Source organism: Gymnoscopelus microlampas (genome assembly GCF_963454915.1).
Source record: "Gymnoscopelus microlampas genome assembly, chromosome: 7".
In the NCBI taxonomy this organism is placed as follows: domain Eukaryota; kingdom Metazoa; phylum Chordata; class Actinopteri; order Myctophiformes; family Myctophidae; genus Gymnoscopelus; species Gymnoscopelus microlampas.
In genome coordinates this window covers 41,627,144-41,651,752 of record NC_139944.1, presented here as the reverse complement: position 1 = coordinate 41,651,752, position 24,609 = coordinate 41,627,144, and the positions used below count along the sequence as shown (strand labels likewise).

General features: G+C 42.2%; 2 protein-coding genes across 10 annotated transcripts in view; both read left to right on the top strand.

Moving 5' to 3' along the window:
- Positions 1–5,577, top strand: part of slmapa (sarcolemma associated protein a) — a 41,783-nt gene extending 36,206 nt beyond the window's left edge. For all 8 annotated transcript variants that reach the window (XM_084063075.1, XM_084063078.1, XM_084063074.1 and 5 more), the window contains one exon: positions 3,441–5,577. In XM_084063075.1, the coding sequence (XP_083919201.1) occupies positions 3,441–3,536 (96 nt within the window). In that variant the 3' untranslated portion in view covers positions 3,537–5,577. The remainder of the gene's footprint in view (positions 1–3,440) is intronic.
- A 3,295-nt stretch (positions 5,578–8,872) lies between these two features.
- flnba (filamin B a) overlaps positions 8,873–24,609 on the top strand; it is a 76,019-nt gene continuing 60,282 nt past the window's right edge. For both annotated transcript variants that reach the window (XM_084063050.1, XM_084063049.1), the window contains exon 1: positions 8,873–9,309. In XM_084063050.1, coding sequence (XP_083919176.1) covers positions 9,018–9,309 — 292 coding nt within the window. In that variant the 5' untranslated portion in view covers positions 8,873–9,017. The remainder of the gene's footprint in view (positions 9,310–24,609) is intronic.

Here is a 24,609-nt window from a genome sequence, read left to right as displayed (position 1 = left end):
CATACCTTCCTTTTAAAGGAATACTCTATTATGGAGCTGGTTATATAACTCACACCTTGGGAGCAGATATGGGATGAGAATTAACATTACACGATTACTGTTAGAGTAGTCTTGCGTTACGCTAGATGATCGGAGATCTCTGCCTACCGATATCATCTGGTGACATCTAAATTAAATATAGGGGCTAGAACTGCAGAGAGGATGGCTGTTAACAATCCTACACCTACTGCTTTAGAAACCAATCATATCACCATCCCATTATGAAGGACTGCCCTGAACACGGCCCTTCATAAGGCCCCATGTTACCACAGTAACTGACTAGTTGTTCTAGAATTGGTTCTGTAATTAAGTAATTATTATCAGAATCGTTCCCATCCAGTTTTAGCCACAACATTGAATTTAGATGTCATCAGACATGTCGTTAGGTGGAGGTTTCGGATCGTCTGGACGTAAGACTACTGAACCGATAGAAAAATACATTTGTGTGTGTGTGTGTGTGTGTGCGCGCACACACACACACACACACACACACACACACACACACACACACACACACACACACACACACACACACACGTAATCACGTATGTATGTATAACATTTAAGAATCATTACTAATTATGACTCATTACTGCTGTTTGAGTTTGGAGTCAAAGTGTAAACATTATTGCTGGACCCTGGGGGCGAGGTGACCTGTAATGTCTAACTGACCGACTGACTTCCCAATGTCGAAATGCACACTGCCAGTGACTTGAGGGCAGTAAACTGCTGCACTCAGCCTGTAACTAGTACCCACTGCAAAGTTGCTGAGTTTTATGCAGTAATACAGAGACACACGGCACGGATATTTCAACTAAAGCGCCACGACTATGGCGTAAAGGTAAAAATTCATGGTGACTCTTTATCAACATATCCTTTTTCGTTATCTCAATAAATTATGTGACAAATCTAACACATTTAACACATGAGAATCTTTTATTAGACCACACAAACAAATAACTACGGCCTCAGTTGTCAACCAGTGATAAGACTGTTTTACAATGCCTCTCATAGGGATTGCATTGACAACTGCAATACACCGTTCTCCCCTTACCCCAGAGTCCTGGCGCTTTCTCAGTTGTAGGTGAAATACTCGGAAGTCCTTTTGTCTCTATTGCAGCAGTATTCTGCTGACAATGTGCAAGTTTGACCAATGATGGCATTAAAATATCCTTTATTTGGAGAACCACGTAGGCTAGGTAGGGTGCACAGACAGAACATAAAATGTCGATTCAAAAAAGCAATAACAGGTTAGTGTTCCTGTGGTGGGTTGTCCATTTTCATTCGGCCCACCTTTTTGTCCAGTTGTTAGTTCTGCTGCTGTGTCAAACATACAAACCCATCAAAATTGCTTTGTTATTACTGCCGTGGAAATAGAGGCCTAGAGCTTCACTCATAATTGCACCGGCAGAGAAGTCAAGTCGAGCAGAAAAGTCCTTAAACACAATCACATCCACATGTCATTTTTTGATACATTTTCAAAAGAATGACTCAACTTCTAGTTTCCTAGTCATGCCAAAAGAAGAGAACAGATATTGGATCACAAGTCTGCTAGCCCTGTCCAAGATTTGGCTGAACTAGGCTGGTCTATAGTCTTGTTTTTCCAGCTCATGAATGTTGGTGTTCCACTAACATGTAAACCAACATGCTTGCTGAACCAACTGGTTTCAGCAATATTTTGACTGCTGATATGTTGCTAATTAGCTAGCTGGTGTGAGTTAAGTGCACTTATTTCAAGGTAGTTCGCCAACTACAACTGAATTGAAGGGAAGGTTCTGATGTTGTTGTTGTTTTTGTTTTTGTTTTTTATAGAAGACCTTTTTCACATAAATGGCAGACGTACTTGCACTTAAGAAAATGCTAATGATGATTCCTCTGGGCTGTTAGCGTTCTATGAACCACAAACAAATTTAATTCATGCAGGTGTCTCACAACATAAAGATGTAAAGTATGACAACGGTACCATTTTATACACTACTATTGAACCACACAATATGTGATCACAGAAAGTTCACTTAACGGTCAAGACCACTTTGGTAGAGGTTTGGGTTGTGTAGTTACCTTGCCATGATGTAACTCCAACGGTGGACAAGAAATCAAAAATAATCGCTCCATTGATTTGAAATTGATTTTGCTATTTTTATTAGGAAGAAAACCCGGACTGGATCCAGATCCAGATCTTCAAATAGTAAAAAAAAAAAAGAGCTGTTTCACCGTAAAGTCTAAGTCAAAGAGGAGCATATTTAGAATGATCAATTTCTAATCAATTGAGTAATTATTTTTGATTTCTTGTCCACCTTTTGGAGTTACATCATGGCAAGGTAACTACACAACCCAAACCTCTACCAAAGCAATCTGGGAAGTCGTAGCACACGTACGCAAGGAAACCGGGGTTTTGGTCTGCCTTCAGCCTTTCACTTCCGGTGGTGCGACTATGTTTTCATTCCCACTAACAATATTTCTACACGGAACACTAACACCACTTCTCCCAGAGAACATGGATCGTTTTGGTTATAAGCCCACTTGTTTCTATGATGAAAGAGCAAGTTAAAATGTGAAAATCTTTCCGTGGTTTTGTCTGCTCCGAGGACGCTATTGTTAAATGAGTTTCGGTTTGTTTCGAGTGGGGAAGGATCGGCAGACACGTAAATCCCGGCCACTACATTTGATTGGGTAAAGCGCGGCCTGCTTCCTGATCTGAAGGCACGCCCACTTGTAGGCCAGTGCGTACGCGATATGACAAAACCCCCCCGACAGATTGAAACGCAGAGCAGAATCTGTTCTTGAGAGATTACTACCAAAGTGGTCTTGCCCTTTTAACATTGCTGACAATGGTGAGAAAACAGAAGTATGTCTGCCATGTTTCTGAAAAACCTTTTATAGTGAAACATTTGATAGTGTCTCTGACTGAAAAATGTTTCCCTCTAGTGTCAGACAGCATCCATCCCTTTAACCTCTGTACTGGTCCTACTGCTTGTCTCACTATCTCCACAGAAAAGACCCGCTGCTTCCGCTAACTTCATTCACTTCTGTTGTGTTCTACTTAAACTGAACTACAGATTTATTTTAAATCTGTCCTATCCATTTCTTCTTCTCAGTATTAATTTAATTTCAATACTTTCACCGTGTGCATCATCTAGCTCCATCTCTCCCTGGCAGGATGACTCTTCATTTCATCTCATTCAACTTGTATTCTTGTCCATCCATTGCTTCAAAATGACTGCATTCCCTCCTTTCTCTTTTCATTTCCTTTCCTTTAATTTGTCACTGGTTGTTTATTTTGCTCTCTTTCTCTATCAGATCACTCTTGAGATAAAAATAGAACACACTCTTAATTTGTGCCATCTCTTCTGTTTTCTGTGTTTGTGGTTTTTTGTTTTTTTTCCCGTCTTGTCTGACAGAGCGCCTGGAGCCCCTGGATGCCGGTCGTGGTGGTGATGGTTGCTGTGACTGCAGCGGTCCTCTACCCAAACCTCTCCAAGAGCAGCTCCACTTAAACACACTCACACACATTCACGCATGGGTGTGCGTCCGCTCACACATACAGACACACACCAAATGTAATACACACCATGTGAGTTTCTAAGTGGACGGTGTATCCTGCCAGCATGTTGGCTGCATCACACACACACACACACACACACACACACACACACACACACACACACACACACACACACACACACGCACTTAAACACACATTGCGCTGTGAGGAGAGCAACACTGCTTTATTGTACAAAGTGTAATTGTATATAATTCTAGAGAGATGAGGGGTGCGATATAAAAGTTATAATTTCTACCATAGAATCAGTTGTTATTATGTACCAACAGGGGGCACTATGGGCTTGATTTGTTGTTTTATATCAGTTTAGTGTTGGTGGGAGATCCCAGGCTTTCCATGTCTCTGTCTGTGACATGCCAATTCTGGGCTACGTCTTCCCAAACTAACCCAGACTTTTTCTGTTCTTCTGTCTCTGCTGGGTACCACACTGTTCTGGGATCTGTTTCCCAAACTCATCTTTGGACTTCTATCTTTTCTTATTAACATATCATTGACAATGAATGGAACTCAGAAGAGGTGTACATGTGGTTTTGGAATACCATCCTTGTTGTGTTCTGTGTTTCCAGCAATCATTTCTCTCATGGACCCACACTATTCAGGATTTTGTTAACCCTAAATTGATCTGTGACATTTAACTTTAAAGTTGAACTTCAGTCTAAACTTTGTTTTGGGAAGACCAGTTTTTCGTGTACTGACTTTCTTATTATGATGGGCGTCATACTACTTTTGTGATTCACAAATTCCTGTAAGTTTATAGTGGAACTTTTTGCAAAATTACTATTGTTTGTTTCCTAAAACAAACTTTGGACCAAGTTTAACCATGTCGCATTGTAATTAAATGTAATACATTTGGTATAAACATGATGAGAAACTTAGCTCTGTTCTGTTTCTCCATAATAATAACAATAATTAAATAAATGGGTGGTATTGTCTTTGTTTCAGAACATCGTCTTTAGCCTAAGTTCAATTTACCTCATTGTAAACGAACAGAGCAAAGACAAACTGAAGTTTAGCCCATGTTAGTTAAACAGTCACAAAGAGAGAGGTGGTAAAGGGCATTGGTGGTTCCATATCTTGCTCAAGGGCACTTTGACAGAACACTTCATGTACATTTAACTGTTTCAGTGGGTGAACCTGTGGACCTTACAGGTACAGGACATTGCCTCTCAACCCATTAGGCCAACAACCTGCCATCTAAAGATGCGGTTTTGGGAAACAAAAGCCCTGGTCTGTTCTCTTCCGTTCCATTTCTAAAGATGGGTCTGTTGTCAATTAGCCATGTTAAATAGTTGCCATGGCAATCCTCATTATTCAAAGGTGTGTTTTGGGGGAGGGGGGAAATTAAAGCCAAATTAAAAATGTTTGATTTCATTTATGTATCATTTTCCTTTTTTTGGGCACAAAAGGGGTTTTAAGTGCCTCTGTTTTAACTAACACCAGTTTGTGTATGTGTGTAGACAAAATACACAATCTCTCACACACGTGTGTGTTTACACCGACACACACACCTGGTTTGTTGGAAGTGCCACTCGTGTACGCGTTGACGCGTCCTTGCTGGAAACTTAAGTTATTTGGCCGTGAAACGAGTCGGTGAACTTCTGTGTGTGTGTGTCCTACGACTGTATGTGTGAGTGTGTGTGTCTGAGAGACTGTCGATGAGAAGAGGCGTGTCGGTCAAACCAGGCACACACACTCACACCTCCCTCCTCTTTGTCAATGTATCTCTGTGTCTTGTCTCTGTGTTTAAAAAAAATGATCAAATTATTCCTGATGTTCCAGTGAAATACACTACAGACAGAGAGAAAGAGAGAGAATTGTAAAATAAAAATCGGATTAAAGTTATGAGATGGTGTGCTTACTAGACTTATTTTGTTAAAAGTTATTGAGATATGAGAGATATAGAGGTTATGAAGATGATGTATTGAATATGCAGATGTTTTGGATTAAAGTTGTAGCAAGCTGACCCACCAACACAACTCATGTCTTCTGTTTGTCTCAATAGGATTTATATTATGTTATTATTCAAAAATACCCACTGTCACACAAACGCATGGTTTTACATTTAATCATTTAGCTCAAATCTATGACGTACAGTATAGAGTATGGTTCAGATCCCACATCAGCAATGTCACAAGCAAACATGGGTGTAAATGGTTAGGGACATTACAGTACGTTTGTTGGTCATTTAGTAACTCAATCTTAACCCGTCAGACATAACTGCCTCCAGAAGCTAGTTGATGACTAGGCACGGTTGAAATCTATCCCAGCATGCACTAGGTGACACTGACCAGCGCTAACACTGGTGTTGGGACTACTGGAAGAAATGTGCATGAACCCAAAGAGAACAGCTTAAAATGTAAATTTTTTAACTTGATAACATGCTAATAATGACATATGCCATGTTGTCTAAAGGAAAAGCAAAGCACTCGATAGGTAGAAGATGCTCTTTGGAGGCAGTGACTTGAACAAATAAGAAACAAAGGTAGAAGAAAACGTTCTGTATATTAAAAAAAGGCCTTTTGACTGGCTAGTTAATTGAAGAACAATTAAAAATTGTTATGTTTTTGGCCAGAGATCATGAACAGTCAATCTCGAACTTTGTGTGCATTACATTACTATAGTATAGTGGTCACGGCAGTCCTGGGTAGTCATGTAACACTTAATAATGTAATAATATATTAACTAATAAATTACACAATCATTGATAACTCCAAACATAACTTGTTGGCTAATACGGATAAGTATAGGTGAGGGTAATGCACCTTGAGTTACAGCGTCTATGAAAGCTGCTTTACAAATAAACTATTATAAGTATTGGTATTAAAGCATTTCTCTAGCCATGCCTATAAATAGAGTTGAGGGTTTCCTCCAGGAGGCTGAGAGGGACAGATAATGAATATTGTTGAATGTCTCTCTCTAGACTCTCCCTCTCAAGTTTTTACTCCGATATGAACAGTTGTCTCTGCAGAATCACATCAAGACATTACACAATAATAAAGACACTCAAAATGAAAGATTCATAAAATGAAAGATGAGAGTGAGAGAGAGAGGGATGAGTGTCGTGACACACAAGGCTGTGGGGAAAAAGAGGGTGGGTTTTGGACCACAGCCCAATGAGCTGTCTGTGAATCACCATGGTTATGGGCGAGGACCTGCGTTGGAAGAACATCCCTAATCGACATGGTCATACATTTGTTCACACTGCTCATAATGCCTGTCCAAAAAGGAAGTTCTACTCATCACCACCCAATAAAGATAACACACACACACACACACACACACACACACAGACAGACAGACAGACAGATACACACCTAGCCCTGAGGCGGGTTCAAAGAGTTGAAGTGTATAAGTGTGAGTGTGTGTCATGTAACATAAAGGCTATAGCGCCTGATGACAGAACTGTTGACAGTAAATGGATTTAAAATATAGACCTCTACTCAGGTATATATGTGCATGACACACACACACACACACACACACACACACACACACACACACAAACTCACTCACTCATACAGATCCAAACAACAGATGATCATAGAGAATTAGTGAAATAGCTCTAAACACAGACCTCTACTTAAGACATACACTGTCTGGACACGAATATGACGTAACCACACACACACACACACACTCACAGAATGGGTTTATAACAGGCATGTACGTAAATTATTACCACCCCACGCACACTCAATGACAGAGTTCAAAAGGAGATTAGATCATTGGATGTACATGTTGGAGTTAGAGATGTGTGTTTACATCTTTATGTTGCTACGTAGTTGACCTTCTGTTCACACAACACAACATCATGTGTTCACGTCCCATCTCCAGCAACAAAAGCATCATAAGGGCATCATTTAAAATATTCCCATGGGGACTCGCTGTCCTGGTCACAAGTCATGGCTAGGAAATACTAGAATGCCTTACACCATTATGTGCACACACACACACACACACACACACACACACACACACACACACACACACACACACACACACACACACACACACACACACACACACACACACACACACACACAGGCAGAAATAAACAAACACTGCCTCAGTAGTGAAACTTTAGTTTATCTCCTTTATTTATGATTATTTATTTTGAACATTTATGGTTTGGCTGCAGCTGTTTCTCCTCGGTGTGTCACAATAAATAATGCACATCAGTCAGCATTCTATTATGATGTCATCTTTATGAGATGGTCTGTCTAAACATGCAGAGCTGGCACTCTGACAGATGAGTGTTCCTTTCGTCACTTTGTCTGTCTGTCTGTTTCTTATCACTCTCAGGGAGGGAGGGTTACACTGTACAATGGTCCTGTACACAGTGACATGTAACACATCCTACTTTCAGTTGGATTTCAGTTCATTTATATCACTGCCTCTGCCTGCCCTTTTGTCTCTCTTGTCTATGTACCTTGAAAACCTTCAAATCAACATGAAAACACATCTTTGTTCTGTCTGTCTGTCTGTCTACATGTACTGTATGTATGTATGTATGTATGTATGTAGGCCTATGTATGTATGTATGTATGTATCAATGTATCATATGTATGTATGTATCAATGTATCATATGTATGTATGTATGTATGTATGTATGTATGTATGTATGTATGTATGTATGTATGTATGTATGTATGTATGTATGTATGTATGTATGTATGTATGTATGCATGCATGCTGACCAGAGTGGAACAGTAGCCTACTAGCTTCTCTTGAGACTGGTGAACATGACCATGTTGGGGTAGGTAGGTGCAGAGGTAGGTGATGTCATAATTAGGCCACCACGCAGGTGAAATGATATAAGAAAGAGGCCATTTTTGCCTCTTTCTTATTATTTGACATTGACAATTTGACCAATGTTTGACCAGTTTCTATATAGTTTGTTGATTGTTTTTTTCAAGTATTAATAAAAAGGTCTTAAAAGTCCTTACATTGTCACTTAACTGTCATCTGTGTGGGGAGCCCCAAACAAATTATATGGGGACCCCCCCTGGGGGTCCCGACCCACAGGTTGAGAACCACTGCAAAATAGAGGGGGGTGGAGAGAGAGAGAGAGAGAGAGAGAGAGAGAGAGAGAGAGAGAGAGAGAGAGAGAGAGAGTGAGTGAGTGAGTGAGTGGGGAAAGAGAGACACACAAATGAGAGAGAGAGAACGGTGAAAGAAAAGTGACTACCGCGCAGGCGCGCAAAACTTCTCCTCCCCTTCTCCAAGTTGTCCAAACCGTGAGTAAAGAGAGAGAGAGAGAGTGCATTCACAACCAGACAGACAGCGACTCTCACACATACATACACACACACACACACACACACACTCTCTCTCTCACTCCCTTACCTTTACGTTGGTTTCCTGTCACTTTGACCATTCAACTACAAACACACACACCACACCGGTGACACCATCATGCCTGCCACTGAGAAGGACCTGGCGGACGATGCGCCATGGAAGAAGATCCAACAGAACACGTTCACCCGCTGGTGCAACGAGCACCTCAAGTGCGTCAACAAGCGCATCGCGGACCTGCAGGCGGACCTGAGCGACGGGCTGCGGCTCATCGCCCTGCTGGAGGTCCTGAGCCAGAAGAGCATGGTCAGGAAGTACCACGCCAGGCCCACCTTCAGGCAGATGAGGCTGGAGAACGTGTCCGTGGCCCTGGAGTTCCTGGACAGGGAGAACATCAAGCTGGTGTCCATAGGTGAGTCAGTGAGTGTGGGCTGTGGGGTCACTGGTTCACTGGTTCTCAACCTGTGGGTCCCCACATATTTTTTATTGGGGGGGTCCCCAGATGACAGTCAGTGAAGTGGCAATTTAAGGACTTTTAAGACCAAAAAAATAAGAAGAAAGCAAAGAAAAAGACCATTGCTGCATCAAAAGGTAATCAGCAAACTATACTATAAAAACTGGTCAAACATTGGCTAAATTGTCAAATAATATAAGAAAGAGGCAACACATTTTTGTGACACGGTCATACTGTGAAGTATAGGCCTCATTATGTTATGATGAGGGGAACCCCCCCCCCCCCCAACAAATGGGTGTCATTTAATTGTTAGTGCTGTCAGTGTCCCCAGAGGGCTGCTTGCTTGAGGGGTGTTTGAGGGGTAACGGAATAGGTGGCCACCCAGGAAGAGTGGACACCTCTGTGTTAAATTGGCTATTTTTTCAACAAAGAAATATATATATTTGGAAAATGTTTTAAAATGAAGTATATATATGATTAGAATATGATTATTACTTAGACATTTGACATTTAAGGTCTAATATTTCTACAATAGCTACAAATTGCTACAAAACCTGTATATCTAGTCATTTTGGGTCATAAACTGGAAGTTGAAGGATACAATTAAGTCTGATGATGTACCATGCATGTTCACATCATGTATACCTTACGTTACTATTTTTTTTTTTTTTACATTTTGGACAAAATAGCCGAGGTGCCCAGATGTCCCTAGTGCCCACCTATCCTGTATCCGTTCTAGGATACAGAGAGAGTTGAGAGCTGCAGTTCACTGATATGGGGGTTGAATTATAGTTTGAACTTTTCAAACACGTCCTTTAAAGTGAACAACTTACATTGAAACAAATGTGTAAAAGTTGTTTTAAATGGGATGAACATTATTGTCCTGTCTGAGTCACTGTTTGAATGTGAGAGAAAGTGAACAATGGTTCCAGTCAGTCACCTCGCCCCCAGGCACCTGGAACATGCTTTGTTGAACATTAACAAGCAAACTTTATAAGTCTTTTAAAGCTGTTAAATGCGTCTTAGTTCCGGCGTACGCATACTTTATACCAGTGGTGTGGTGTTGAATACACAAGTGTTTGATTGGCCTACTTACACCTGTCGATTTGTCATAATTAGCCTGGACATCAATGACAAACTATGGTGAACTTTGTTCATATTATGAATGAATTTGCTAGGGCTAGCCTATGTCTGAATGCCTACCATCCTTGTCAGCAGCCAGCAGGTTTATGTAGGCTATTATATTATAGCGACCCGTAACCGTTTCTGTCCCTGGTTTCTGTGAGTTCCAGAAGTTAACGTTTAACTATCTGCTGTGTGGATACAAACCCATACAACCTGGGGTGTATGGTGGTCATAAGATATAGGCTATGTTTTTCATATCCTAATGGTTATTGTGTGTGTGTGTGTGTGTGTGTGTGTGTGTGTGTGTGTGTGTGTGTGTGTGTGTGTGTGTGTGTGTGTGTGTGTGTGTGTGTGTGTGTGTGTGTGTGTGTTGCATGAATATGAATGTTGCCTGCACTTAATCAACTTTACTTATGGACAGCTCTATGATAAAACACACACCTCAGACATCTCAGCCCAGATCCCCCCTCCCCTTGTGCGTGCACGGCAGCACGCACGCACAAAGCTCATAGACATAAAATGTAGCTGTGGTAACAGGCATGCATAGAGTGACATCACCTCTCAGATGTTTCAACTTTGGCTGGTGGGCAACCGCAGGTGTGTGTGTGTGTGTGTAAGTGTGTGTGTGTGTGTGTGTGTGTGTGTGTGTGTGTGTGTGTATCAAGTCAGGAATCTTGTCTTCCTGCCAATGGTATGGAATTTCTTTTTTAATTAGATTATTATTATTCTTCATTCAAGCTAAGAGAAGATGTTTGATTTATGACAGGTTGTTAAGGCAAGGCTAGTTTATTTGTATATCACATCTCAAAAACAAGGCAATTCAGAGTGAACTGCTTCACACAAAGCATTTAGTGTTGTACACTGAGCAAAACATTATGAAAGGAGATTTGAATACACTTAAAGAATAAGTTAAAATATAAAACAAAGACAATAACATTACTTCACAATAAATGAATCACAAATCTTGGCTTGTCTAGTAAAAGGCAGTGGCAAACAGAAAAGGCTTCATCTGTAAAAGAACAGAGTTGTAGCATATCTGCAGTTTTCTGGGAGTCTCTGTGCTCAAAAAGCAGACAAAGCAGATGAAGTGACAGTCTACAGTTTAGATCATTTGTTTACTTATAATTGTAGTTAAATGTGGCAGTATTGACTTTGTGTTAGCTGATTTTGCAGTGTCTACTCTACACCCTTATCCTTAGAGACTTGCAATGCATACCTTGCTGAAGGACTCATTGGGACTCATTCATAAAACTTGTTTCTACGAGCATAGTCTGATTCATCATTCAAGGAACAGCTGAATTTGTAGAAAACTCATGTTAGCTCAGAGACATGCCTTTGGAAACACGCAATTATATCTTAATTTTAGACACGCCCTCCCTCTTCCTCCTCTTCCCTTTCCCTTTTATGGAAATAACAAAACGATGGAGTTTGCACAAAAACAAATTTCACCCACTGTTTTACACCTGTAAACCTGTGACAATAAAGTTGATTCTGATTCATGCAGTGGAAGATACCACCTATGCCTGTTATCGCTGTTACGCGGTTACATTATGAAATCTAATATCAATTATCCAACTTCTTGACCACATGAACCATCTGAGGAAGATGCAGCCTGGATAACATCAGTCAACAGTCCAGTCCCAATACAGAACAGTACATAGAAAAGTTTAAATGGTTAAATGCCAAGGACGCATTTCCCTTCAGTTATCAAATAAAGCTCTGATCCAGGAGCGGAGGAGGAGAGCGGTGTTCCAGTGTCTTGCATTTCAGCTTCTTATATCCTATATCTCCTTCTTAAATAATAATAATAATATATAAAATTAAGTAAATATATTATATATATATATATATATATATATATATATACTGGACTGACTGGCATTCATCATTTGATACACCTGTGGTACGCACAAATCAAGGCTGTTGCACACGTTTCATGGATCCGATATTGTTCTTTTCTTAGGAACAACAACACACTACTGTAGTAGAAATGTGAGAAAAGTTTGGTGATTAGTTTTTTCACACTTTAGTTGTTGTGGGGATTGAAGGGACAACTTCCCAAACCCATTGTGACCCTTTACCTCTCCCCCCTCCCACACACACCCACACATATGACTCATGATCCCATCATTCCTGTTGACTCCGCAGGATGTGTCTGACCGGTTCAGTGGGAGGGGCTAGTCCAGAACCCATCCTTCCCTCCTGTTGTTTTGGATCAAAGAGGAGAGGATAGGAAGACAATGTTCTGGAAAAATCATCTGTGTGTGTATGTGTGTGTGCACTCTGTCCTGTGTAAACAGAGTAATACATGTCAATATTTACATGAAATATTGTCCAGTAATTCAGCTGGAAATGCTGTGATTTTGCAGAACAGCTTTACTATACTTTATTTTTCATTTTATGTTATTGAGCTTGCAAATTGCACCCACTAATGGTTGATTATAGCAGGTATAGTTTGACTGCTAGACCCTCAAGTGGTCCGAGGAGTCCAGCCTTCTTTGTTAACCACTTTCAACCTGCATGCCATCCCTATTTTGGGCATGTCATTATAGGTGAAATGTTTCAAAGATATTTAAACAATTAGAAAATGTTTTGAATAAGGCTTAGGGACTTTCATGCCCTGAGTTGAGCCTCACAGGCAGCACTTATTCCCAGGCTGTGTGTACTGCTCCCACCACCAACTCCACAAATCAAGTGGTTATATTTAGGTTTAGGTTAGAGATGGTTATGCGAGGTTTAGTGTGTGATGGTTGTGGGGGGTCTGGCAATCCTTAGGAGTCTGGAATTGCACCAGCCAGAAAGGAAGTGGTTGCCTGAGGTGACTTTGGGGCAAAAGAGTCCCATCTGCAGACTGCAACTTCCTGGCCATTTCAGTGACCTAAAGCAGTGGTTCTCAACCTTTTCACTTTATATCCCCCCAAAAGAATCAGATTTAAACCTCATGTGGGTTCCGACCCTCATGTAAGACCTAAAGGTCTTACTGTGTTCTAAGGATGGAGTTGTGTTTGGAGTTTGGTTTCTTGTGCTGTTGGGACAGAGGTAGCAGATTCTTGGGAAACCCTGGAGTCATACGAAATCTGGCAACTTTAAGTCATAGGAGGGAAACTGATTACAAACATCGATGAGTTCTGTGTCTCATTCTTTGTCATTAAAACAGAGAATGTGCGTTTCCTAGTTCTGTAACGTGGATTGGGTCTGTGTCCATCAAATAAGCAGGGTGTGTATGTGGTGTATTCCTGTGTGTGCGTGTGTGCGTGTATATATGTGTGTGTGTGTGTGTGTGTGTGCGCGCGCACCCCTATGAATAGATTTTGTGGCCAGTTTGATGTGGGCGGGGCTGGGACTGGGAGTGGGTGTGGCTGGGAGTGGAACACACTCAGTGATGTCAGGACTCTGTACATTTGGTTTTCCACAGCAAACAGGAAATGACATAGGTGAACACACACACACACACACACACACACACACACACACACACACACACACACACACACACACACAGAGAAGTACTCACAGGACCAGGTTCAGATTAGGTTCACATTCAGTATTGTTGAATGAGTTTAACATTCATTACACTAGTTGACATAGATACATAGTTGGTCAACAACCAATTTGTCAGTCAGTCAGTCCAGCAGGCAGTCTGCCAGCTAGTCAGCCAGTCTGTCATTCAGAGGCGAGAGAACAGGGTGAGAGAGAGAACAGAGGAGAGGTTGTGTTTCTGTCCAGATAGTGTTGATTTGTCACATATCACAACTGCATGATGGAGAACGAGAGAGAGGGGGAGGGAGGGAGAGAAGCAAGAAACTGAAGAAAGAGCATAGCAGGGGACGGCGTATGTGTGTGCTTATAGCAGCCTGTCTGTTCGATAACACTTATCTCTTTTTGTCTGTGTTTGTGTCTCTCTTTGTGTGTGTGTGTGTGTGTGTGTGTGTGTGTGTGTGTGTGTGTGTGTGTGTGTGTGTGTGTGTGTGTGTGTGTGTGTGTGTGTGTGTGTGTGTGTGTGTGTGTGTGTGTGTGTGTGTGTGTGTGTGTGTGTGTGTGTGTGTGTGTGTGTGTGTGTGTGTGTGTGTGATATATATTAAGAAGTTGTTGGGTTGATTAATTGTTAAATGTCATGCAGGCTCCTTTGCCCGGGCCCCTGCTCTTTGTCTGTTACACAAAGGAGGAGGTCTGTTGAACCCTGCCAACGTTCTGCGCTACCTCCACCACACAGCAACATACCATACTTCAACAACCAACCAAACAACATAGAAAACCACAACAACACACCGAACCACAACACACCAAATGACAACAACACACCAAACTACCATGAACCAAACAGCACACAAATCACAGCACATCAAACCTACGGTGATCAGACGTCCCGATTTGGCCAGGGATTGTCTCGTTTTCAAGCTGAGCGTCCCGAGTCCTGACGAATATCTCTTCTAAAACACAAAACCGTCCCATTTTCAACATTTATTACCAAATTGTCAGGACCACAATGGAAACAATCAAAAATCAGCAGAACTTGGAGATCGGCTATTTTCACTATTTTTTAAATCAAATGTAAGTGATTATGGGTCTTTCTTTGGGTTTTTAAAAATATGGTCATCCTAACCAAACCACAATACATTTTCTTTTTGTCTTCCAGTCATCTAGACGGGAAATTCCGTATCTGTATTCCAGTATCTGTAATTAGGTTGCATTCCTCAGGTTGTGAGGTGACAATGGCTCCACCAGTCTGGAAAACTGGGGTACATGAGGGAAACCCCGGCCCATACATCAATGGGGACAACGCCCACTTATGCAGACCAAACTATCACATTCACATCCCATTGACAACCAATGAAACGTGTCATCTGCCCTATCATTACACGCATGCAAGTGTTACAATGGAAAAGATTAGAATGGGACTTCCTGACTGTACAACCTGGGTCCTCACTCTCATGTGGTGGTCAAAAATAACCGATCTACAAGCTCACAACATGTCGCGATGCGACATTCCCAAAATGGGGCGATGTCATGTTCAAAGTGAGTTGTCTATAACTTTTGTAAACTAGGGGTTCGGGCCGCTACACAGGTCTCACACCTATGTCGCACATCTTTTTTTCCTTTTCATGAAAAGTTACTGTTTTGGACCTGCAAGGTTTCTGCCCGACGGCAACGATAGGTCTGTGCCCAGGCTGAGCCCCCAGGCACCCCATCCTCTTAAGGTGTGGTCTGTTGTCAGTCTGGTCTCCATGGTGCACTGCTGACTGACCCTTGTACTCCTTAAGCCCCATTTATGCTTCCACAAATTTCAGAGGGGGAAACGGACGGTGGGTGGGTGGATGGAAGGGGCCCCTCCTCTGGATCATGCCCCCATAGCGTAGAGCAGTGGTTCTCAAATTCTTTTCATGTCAAAGACCCAGAAAATGTATATGTATTTGGCCACGGACGCCCATCTGAAAATAGTTTGTGCCAGGGACCCCCATATAAGATTTGTATGTTCAAAAAATCAAGATCTACAAGCTAGCAACGCGATTGCGACGGCTGAGGATGTTGTAACTGTTGACTGTGATTGTATTGTTATCACATTGTGAAACCTGCTGGGTGGGTGTGAGTTTTACTGAATGAACACACCTGGGGTTTTGGCTGTACCTGTACGCCCTGTGTGTTTGTCTTTGTGGGTGTGTTCGCTTGTCCATACATGGTATATGGTGTTTGTGTGTGCATGCACATGTCTGCTTTCTCGTTGAGTGGAAGACTGGGCTGTGCACTTGCTGGATTTCTGCTAATGCTTTGCTCATCTCCCTGTTTGTGTGTTTTTGTCCTGGCTTGTTATGAAACATAATCTGATGATGTAATACGAATAATTTAAAATGGAAGGAAATTACATTTTTGTAATTTTCCCTTTTGGGAGCATACTCAAGTTTAGGTAAATATATTCCCTCATGGTTTCCATAAATTCTAAATTGTACCCTTAAAATTGACAAAGTTGCGAAGAAAGTCTGCAAAAATATGGAATTATGTGCGCGCGCGCACAGGCACAAACACACACGTGCACGCACACACAGGTTACATGGTTGCCATGCTACTGGGTCTCTGTGTAAGCAGTCATTCTATTAGTCAGTGGGTAGATAAACGCCTGCTCTTTTAATTTCCTGACATGTACAAACTCGCGTTCACAATATTCTACAGCCTTTGAGTATGTAAATATACACCAGTACATACCGTTGTTTTTTTTCTTCATTTCATTGCACTTGTTAAGTATTGTATAGTACAGTTAAGAATGCAGTTTAAATATTTAGAATTTTCATCCATGTAGCAATAAAACAAGATACCACAGAAAGAAAGACAAAGTACAAGGTAAAAAAAAACAAGTACAGTAAAAGTAAATAGATAAAAACTACAAGTTAAAGGGGGGGGGCTACTAAATAAGCACACAAATCAAAAGATAGTAGAGGTGTGGCGAATCGGAAGCCGAAACTAGATTTGGATATACCGGTAGTCATCTGCTTTGGGGTGCAGAAGAAAATGTCCACTCGACCAAAATAAAGGCCAGAGATTTGTCATATTTATCAGATGAAAGAGGATATATACAGTAAATTAATTCTTTTTTTTGTCATTTGATGTGATGAAAATCCAAAATGTGTTTTATAATGTATGTCAATGAGGACAAAACAGTTTCACCTGTTCAATTTGAACAAATACCTAAAAAGAATCATATATATATATATATATATATATAATCTACTCCCAATAAATCACTATACTACTCATCATATTATAATTGACACGATCCCTGCTTCCAAGTGCAGCCCAATCAACACACCCCTTCCTCCTCTCTTTAACAACACAGGATGTCTTTTTTACACATCTTTAAACTGTACAATATTTGTGCTTTGTTTGAGTTCCATATCCAGACCATTCCATAAAATTTCCCCACAGATTGTGATACACTGACTTGTCATAGTGGTACGGACACAAAGTTTCTTTAAGTTGTAACCCCCCTCTCTAGAAAAAAAAACGTTTTCTGTATATTCCCAGGTAGTAAATTATTTCTTGTTTTAAACATGATTTGAGCTCTTTTGAATTGACCATTTCCATTAACATCGATGCAGAGTTTGTGCAGGGTGTGTTCCTCATAATATTGTTAACAATCCTTATTGCTCTATTTTGTAGTGTGTATAATGGTTGTTGTAGGTACTTTTGTAGGCAATACCCCATATCGGCATAAAATAATTTAGATACGGCAAAACCTGTGAACAATACAGAGTGTACAATGCCCTTTGATCTAGATAGAACGAGTCTTGTTTTTCCCAGTATAGAAACGCTTCTTGCCAGCTCCTCTTGCACATGTGAAATATGGGGGTTCCAGCTGATTTTGTGGTCTAGTATCACACCAAGAAATGTATTTTCATATACTGTACCCTTTCTATATTTATATTATATATCATCACAGTTGCTTGAGTGCACCAGCATATCAGTGTGGATACGCTGGTGTGTCTTAAGAGTATATAATCTACTGAAACTCTCGTCACACCGTTTACAGTAGAAAGGTTTTTCTCCAGTGTGGATAAGCAGATGCGTCTTCAGACTACCTAACTCACTGAAACTCTTGCCCCACCGTTTACAGTAGAAAGGTTTTTCTCCAGTGTGGATACGCTGGTGTTCCTTAAGACGATCTAACCTGCTGAAAGTCTTGTTGCACTGTTTACATTGGAAAGGTTTTTCTCCAGTGTGGATACGCTGGTGTGTCTTAAGGCCATCAAACCTACTGAATCTCTTGCCACACCGTTTACAGTGGAAAGGTTTTCCTCAAGTGTGGATAGGCTGGTGTCTCTTCAGGTGACTTGGCGTACTGAAACCTTTGCCACACACTGTTTACAGATGTGAGTTTTCTTTCCTGTGTAAATCATCTCATGTGTCTTGACATCTCCTGCAGGAGTTAAAATCTTGGTAAACTGTTGAAGACTTTGACATTTTTGTGGGTCTGTGTCTCCTTGTTTATGGCTGGTGACAGAGCTGACTATTTGCTGACAGGCCTATTCTGAGCAGATTTGTCCATTCCCCTGCATTTGGCAGTTGAGGTCGCTCCTCTCTGTAGCTCCCTGTAATTCTTTCTTTCCCAAACTTCTGTATCCCTTTCTCTCACAAGTCACAACACTATCCGCTCAGTGGTCTCAGTGGAATGAAAGTTAGTCTAAAAAGTAACTTCACACTTCATATATGCTGAGCAGAGCTCTTTCATTTTCATCTGTTTATCGTTTACTAATTAGTTAAGTAAATGACAGTTTAAGTTAATAAATCAACATGAAACGATAGACTGCAATCAGTAATGGTCTTTCTTAAATACTTGTTGGAAGATTTGATGATTCTGATGAGGACCTTTTTGATGAGGTTATTGGCTCAACTCACTTCCAGACAAATTGTTTACTAAGGGTTGCCGGGACGACAAGTGGAATGTTCTTCTTCCTGTGCTGAGTTGGGAGCTACTTGTCTCCTCTCTCTCTTTCTCTCTCTCTTTCTCCCCCTACACCACTTCTGTCTGTCTGTCTGTCTGTCTGTCTGTCTGTCTGTCTGTCTGTCTGTCTGTCTGTCTGTCTGTCTGTCTGTCTGTCTGCAGTCTGCAGTCTGTCAGGACCAATTGATTTCCTCTCTCCTGTGTGGACACCTTGTGTTAGCCAATTAAGCGTTAAAACATTTCTACTGACTCAAACAGTTACACATTCACGAACACACACACACAGACACACAGACACACAGACACACAGACAGACAGACTCTCTCACTCAACACACAGGTACTGAGATACGCACAAGCAGAGAATTGTGAGAGAGCGAGAGAGAAGAGAGGGAGATGGCTTGAACAAAGGCAGCTATAGAAGTGAGATCTACAGCTTTGAATCGCTATTCCTCCTCCAGGGACAAGAGACTGTGTGCATTTGTCTCTGCCTGTAACTCACATAGACTACAGCAGAGGTTCTCAAACTATGGATCGGGACAACAAGTGGGGTCGCGGGAAGATGGTGGTGGGGTCGCACACGCACATTGACTATTGAAAAAAGAAAAACCTATCCTTCCCATAATGTCGGTTTTATTTGTTTTTAAAAAGCATAGCCTGTGAATACATTTACTTCACTATGTTTTTTGTTTGTTTTGTTCTGGCAACAGGTATACAGTATAAGCTACAATATATGGTTCGCAGACGCACGCACGCACGCACGCACGCACGCACGCACGCACGCACGCACGCACGCACGCACGCACGCACGCACGCACGCACGCACGCACGCACGCACGCACGCACGCACGCACGCACGCACGCACGCACGCACGCACGCACGCACGCACGCACACACACACACACACACACACACACACACACACACACACACACACACACACACACACACACACACACACACACACACACACACACACACACACAGTGTTCTATACCTACCCCCTACAGGGAAAGTATTTTGAATCACATTTCAGACTTCAGCGTTAATCTGTCTCTCTCTCCTTTTGTCTTCTCTTCTTTTCTCTGCTTTCTACTCTGTCTGTTAGGGAAGACTAGAGACTGTCTGTGTGTGAGACATTATCGTGTGTGTGTGTGTGGTACGTAGGTCTAGTAGTAGTCACAGAGGTTCTGTGTGTTTGATGTAACTTGAGAGAACAGCATGCAGATATACTTACCACACACACACACACACACACACACACACACACACACACACACACACACACACACACACACACACACACACACACACACACACACACACACACACACACACAGTCTCTCTAGTGCGTTGTTGGTTTAAGGTCATTCTTATGTCGTCTGTCTCAGTTGCCCCTGTTGTCATGGAAATGTTTTTAGAGTGTGGAAGCCTGGAAGGGACAAATGTAATGGTGGATGTTTTTATTTCATTCTATTATGTCTTTTAACGTAATACTTACGTAATCTCATGTCTCGTGCTGGAGCTGTGACATCACAGTATCTATAATGGACCAGACATGAATATTCATCACAGTCCACCTCATAACAGACCGCTTTACGTTTTGGCATATAACTCGTGAACCGTAGGTTGTACAATCAAAAAGAAAAATCCCCTCGATTCCTTGGATCATGACGCAACTCCCCAAAAAGACCATGCCCGGTTCCACCTAACTTGATTTTCCACCACATTTTTTTTTCTTTCAAATCTCATTCATTCATAAAAATCTGTACACATTATCTCTGGAGTCATGTGATTGGCTATGAATTGGTTGAATTCAGCACCAATTAGTCTCCGTGTCTGTCTTGTAGTTTCTGTCTTTTTCCTTGTCTATCTCTGTCCCCTAAACTGACTGTCTTAATCTAGGCTGTCTGTCTGTCTTCTCGTCTGTCCTTTCATCGGTTCACTCTCTTCACCTCCCCATCTGCAAGCCACACCACGCACGCACACATGCACACACTGCATCTTTCCTGTCATCAAGGACTCACATCACCTCACAAATATGTAATTTAACACACAAGTGTGTGTGATTGATAATGATGGTGGTTTACCCCCTACAGCCTCAATTCTCGTCTTCTCTTCTGCACCTCCCACACATGCGCGTGTGCGCACACACACACACACACGCACACACTCCACTGCAGTGGTCCTCTCTTCATGGTTGGCTGTGTGATGACATCATTGCCTCGGAATCAGAAGGGTGAGGTCATATAAGGCCAAGTGTGTGTGTGTGTACTACACTTTCATGTCTCTGTGGTAAAACGTCATGCCAGATGTGAATTTGAATGTGTATCTGCGTGTGTCTGTGTGCTTGTATGTGTGTGTGTGTGTGTGTGTTTTGAGGGGAATATGTTTAGTGTGTTGTATGCATGTATTCATAGAATACAGAAATTCCCCCAGAAATGGTGTAGTCTTGCCACTGCTACCTCTACTGTCTCACCTACCAGTTTGGAGTCCCCACCGCAACCACACCTACCCTGCACCCTAGTCCATGTGGTTCAACACCACCCACTGACAGGACACCCCTGCCCCCCACCACCACCACCACCACCACCCACACATAGGACAACACGGCCTCGTATGTTCCCTCAGTCAAGCCAAAGGCACTGCTGAGTACTCAAACTCATGTAATAAATAACTTGTGTAACAAATAGATTATAATCCAAGCCATTTCTGATGGAATTAGTAACAGGTCCTGGACTCAAACATAATGACACTTAATTAAACAGACCTTACGGTTATTAATGATGCTGTATGACACCGTGTCATTAACCCATTAAGACCAGGAAAGCCTATATACGTTGTTATACCTTTTAAAACCAGGAAAGCATCTGTGTCATTTTAGATGTTGCTAGCAACAGGAACATTTTCATGTTTTTCTGAAAACTTTTAGAAGGCATTTTTAAAATCGGCCTCAGGACTTCAATGGGTTAACAGGAGTGACCCAGGGTGTGTGAAGTACAATGAGCTCAGCAGAATGATGATATTGGGGTCAAAGGTAGGTGTGTGTGTGTGTGCGTGTGCACGGGCCGGTGATGTCACACTTTAGGAATCCTTCTATTAGCTCTTGACACACCCACCCACACACACCCACCATGCAGTGACAATAATACTGTGTGTGTGTGTGTGTGTGTGTGTGTGTGTGTGTGTGTGTGTGTGTGTGTGTGTGTGTGTGTGTGTGTGTGTGTGTGTGTGTGTGTGTGTGTGTGTGTGTGTGTGTGTGTGTGTGTGTGTGTGTGTGTGTGTGTGTGTGTGTGTGTGTGTAAGGTGTGTGTGTGTGTGTCTGCTGGGCGAAGTACAACAATGTGCAAACACAGCAGCAAGATTCGTGAGTTGTTGTGATAGGAGAAGGATATCGAACGGAACACAACCACCCTAAAGACTAATCATTGTGTATATTCCTGCACTATACCTGCACCCAGTGATCTTGGTACATAGAAATTGATCTATTGAAGATTCTGACTTTCAAATGTACATTTTTTGTTTTGATTGTATTGCTGTATTGTTGTATTGTGCTTTTTGCTTTGGCAATGTAAACGTATGTTTTCTCATGCCAATAAAGCCCTTTGAATTGAATTGAATTGAATTGTAAGGGCACCGATCTGCATCCTGTTGACTCCTTCAGCTACTTCCTCTCTTCGCTGAACACACACACATACAAAGCGGAGGACTGAACCGGGAAAATTAAGATTCCCAGATGACCACTCCACTTCTGATTCACTGCCGCCCCATGTAGAAATGTTAAGGATGACCTTTTTGGTTATTTTTCCCCCACAAATGTCTCACCTATTGGCAAGGAATACCCATTCAATGGCCCACACCCAAGTTCATGTTAATAGATTTACCATTCATGAGATGTATTGGAGACTATATATCCTGTCCGCTAAACTCCAGCACTGTTGGACTGATCGGCGTGAAACTTGCACGCACATTCCCAGTAGGCCAAGGAAGAAGTTCAAAGAACAAGCAAATGTTTCAAATCGGCCTCATGGTTGACTCTATAACAGGATGCTTCACATTTTTGGCCTATAACTCTTGAACCACAGGTCATAAGATGAAATATTTAGCCCCGGATTCCTTGGATCATGGCGCAACTCCACCTATTAGGCCGCCCTGGCCATTTTTGCCTGACTACATCTTTGGCCATTTCGCGTTTTCTTCAAAACACCGTTTTTTGTGATGCCTGGACCGCTAGGCATCATAATTTATTTATTTAGTTGTCATGCTTATCCCCCCCCCCCCCACCACTGTGAGTTCATATCACAGCTAACCCAACAGTTGATCATATGGGAGGATATAGACCAGTGGTTCTCAAAGTGGGGTCCGGGGGGGACTCCCTCAAGGGTCCTTGAGGGAGTTCCAGGGGGTCCCCAGCTAAATGATAGATTAGGCACCAAATGGACCCTTATGGGTCTGTAACTCTGAGAGTGTACAAATGGAACCATTTGTACACACACACACACACACACACACACACACACACACACACACACACACACACACACACACACACACACACAAATGTACACACACAAATGGAACCAAATGGACATTTGGTTCCATTTGTGCACTCTCAGAGTTAAATTAACATTGATTTTACAATATAAATTGGGGTCCCAGAGGTATAAATGCCATTAAATGGGGGTCCGTACTCCGTAGCCTAATGCATGTCAAACTGGGAGTCCTTGAAATTAAAATGGTTGAGAATCACTGCAAGAGCCGTAAAAAATCTTCTCTTATGGGGGGTCCCTGGCATATCTTTTCAAATGGGGGTCCGCGGGCTAAATAAGTGTCAATTAGGGGGTCCTTGACATGAAAAAGTTTGAGAACCACTGATATAGACAACCATGTCTCTCCTCTGGAGTCGTCAGCTCTTCATTTCCTCCTCAGTTCTGCTCGATACTGAACAGATGCCCTGACCGACCTTTAGAAGTCTCTAGTGCTGTGTGAGTGTCCTCCTCCCTCCCCGCCCGGTTTACCACCTGCAAACACGGACAATTGAGTCAGACTGTGGGGGATTCCACGGACGCCCGTCATTCATGAGATGTTTTTGAAGGCGTTTTAGAAAAAGATAAATTTGTAAAATGAGAAGTATGTGTCAGTGTGTGTGTCAGCAGTTCTGCCCTCTGGCTCCAACTGTTTATACAAACAGCAACCTGTGTGTTTGTGTGTGTGTGTGCGTGTGTGTGTGCGTGTGTGTGTGCGTGTGTGCGTGCGTGTGTGCGTGTTTGTGTGTACCTGACAGAGAAAGCTCTGCGACCTACACCTGCAGGCAAGATGAGTCTGAGGTTTAAATGTGCGTGTGTGTGCACCCCACACACACAATGCACTTATGGCTTCACTTGGAGTGTGTGTGTGTGTGTGTGTGTGTGTGTGTGTGTGTGTGTGTGTGTGTGTGTGTGTGTGTGTGTGTGTGTGTGTGTGTGTGTGTGTGTGTGTGTGTGGGGGGGTGTGTGTGTGTGGGGGTGTGTGTGTGAACCTGAACCTGAACCTGACAGAGAAAGCTCTGTGACCTATACCTGCAGGCAAGATGAGTCTGAGGTTTAAATGTGCGTGTGTGTGCACCCCCCCACACACATAATGCACCTATGGCTTCACTTGATAATAAGGATGTGTGTGTGTGTGTGTGTGTACTGTAGGCCTAATTCTACAGTGTGCGTATA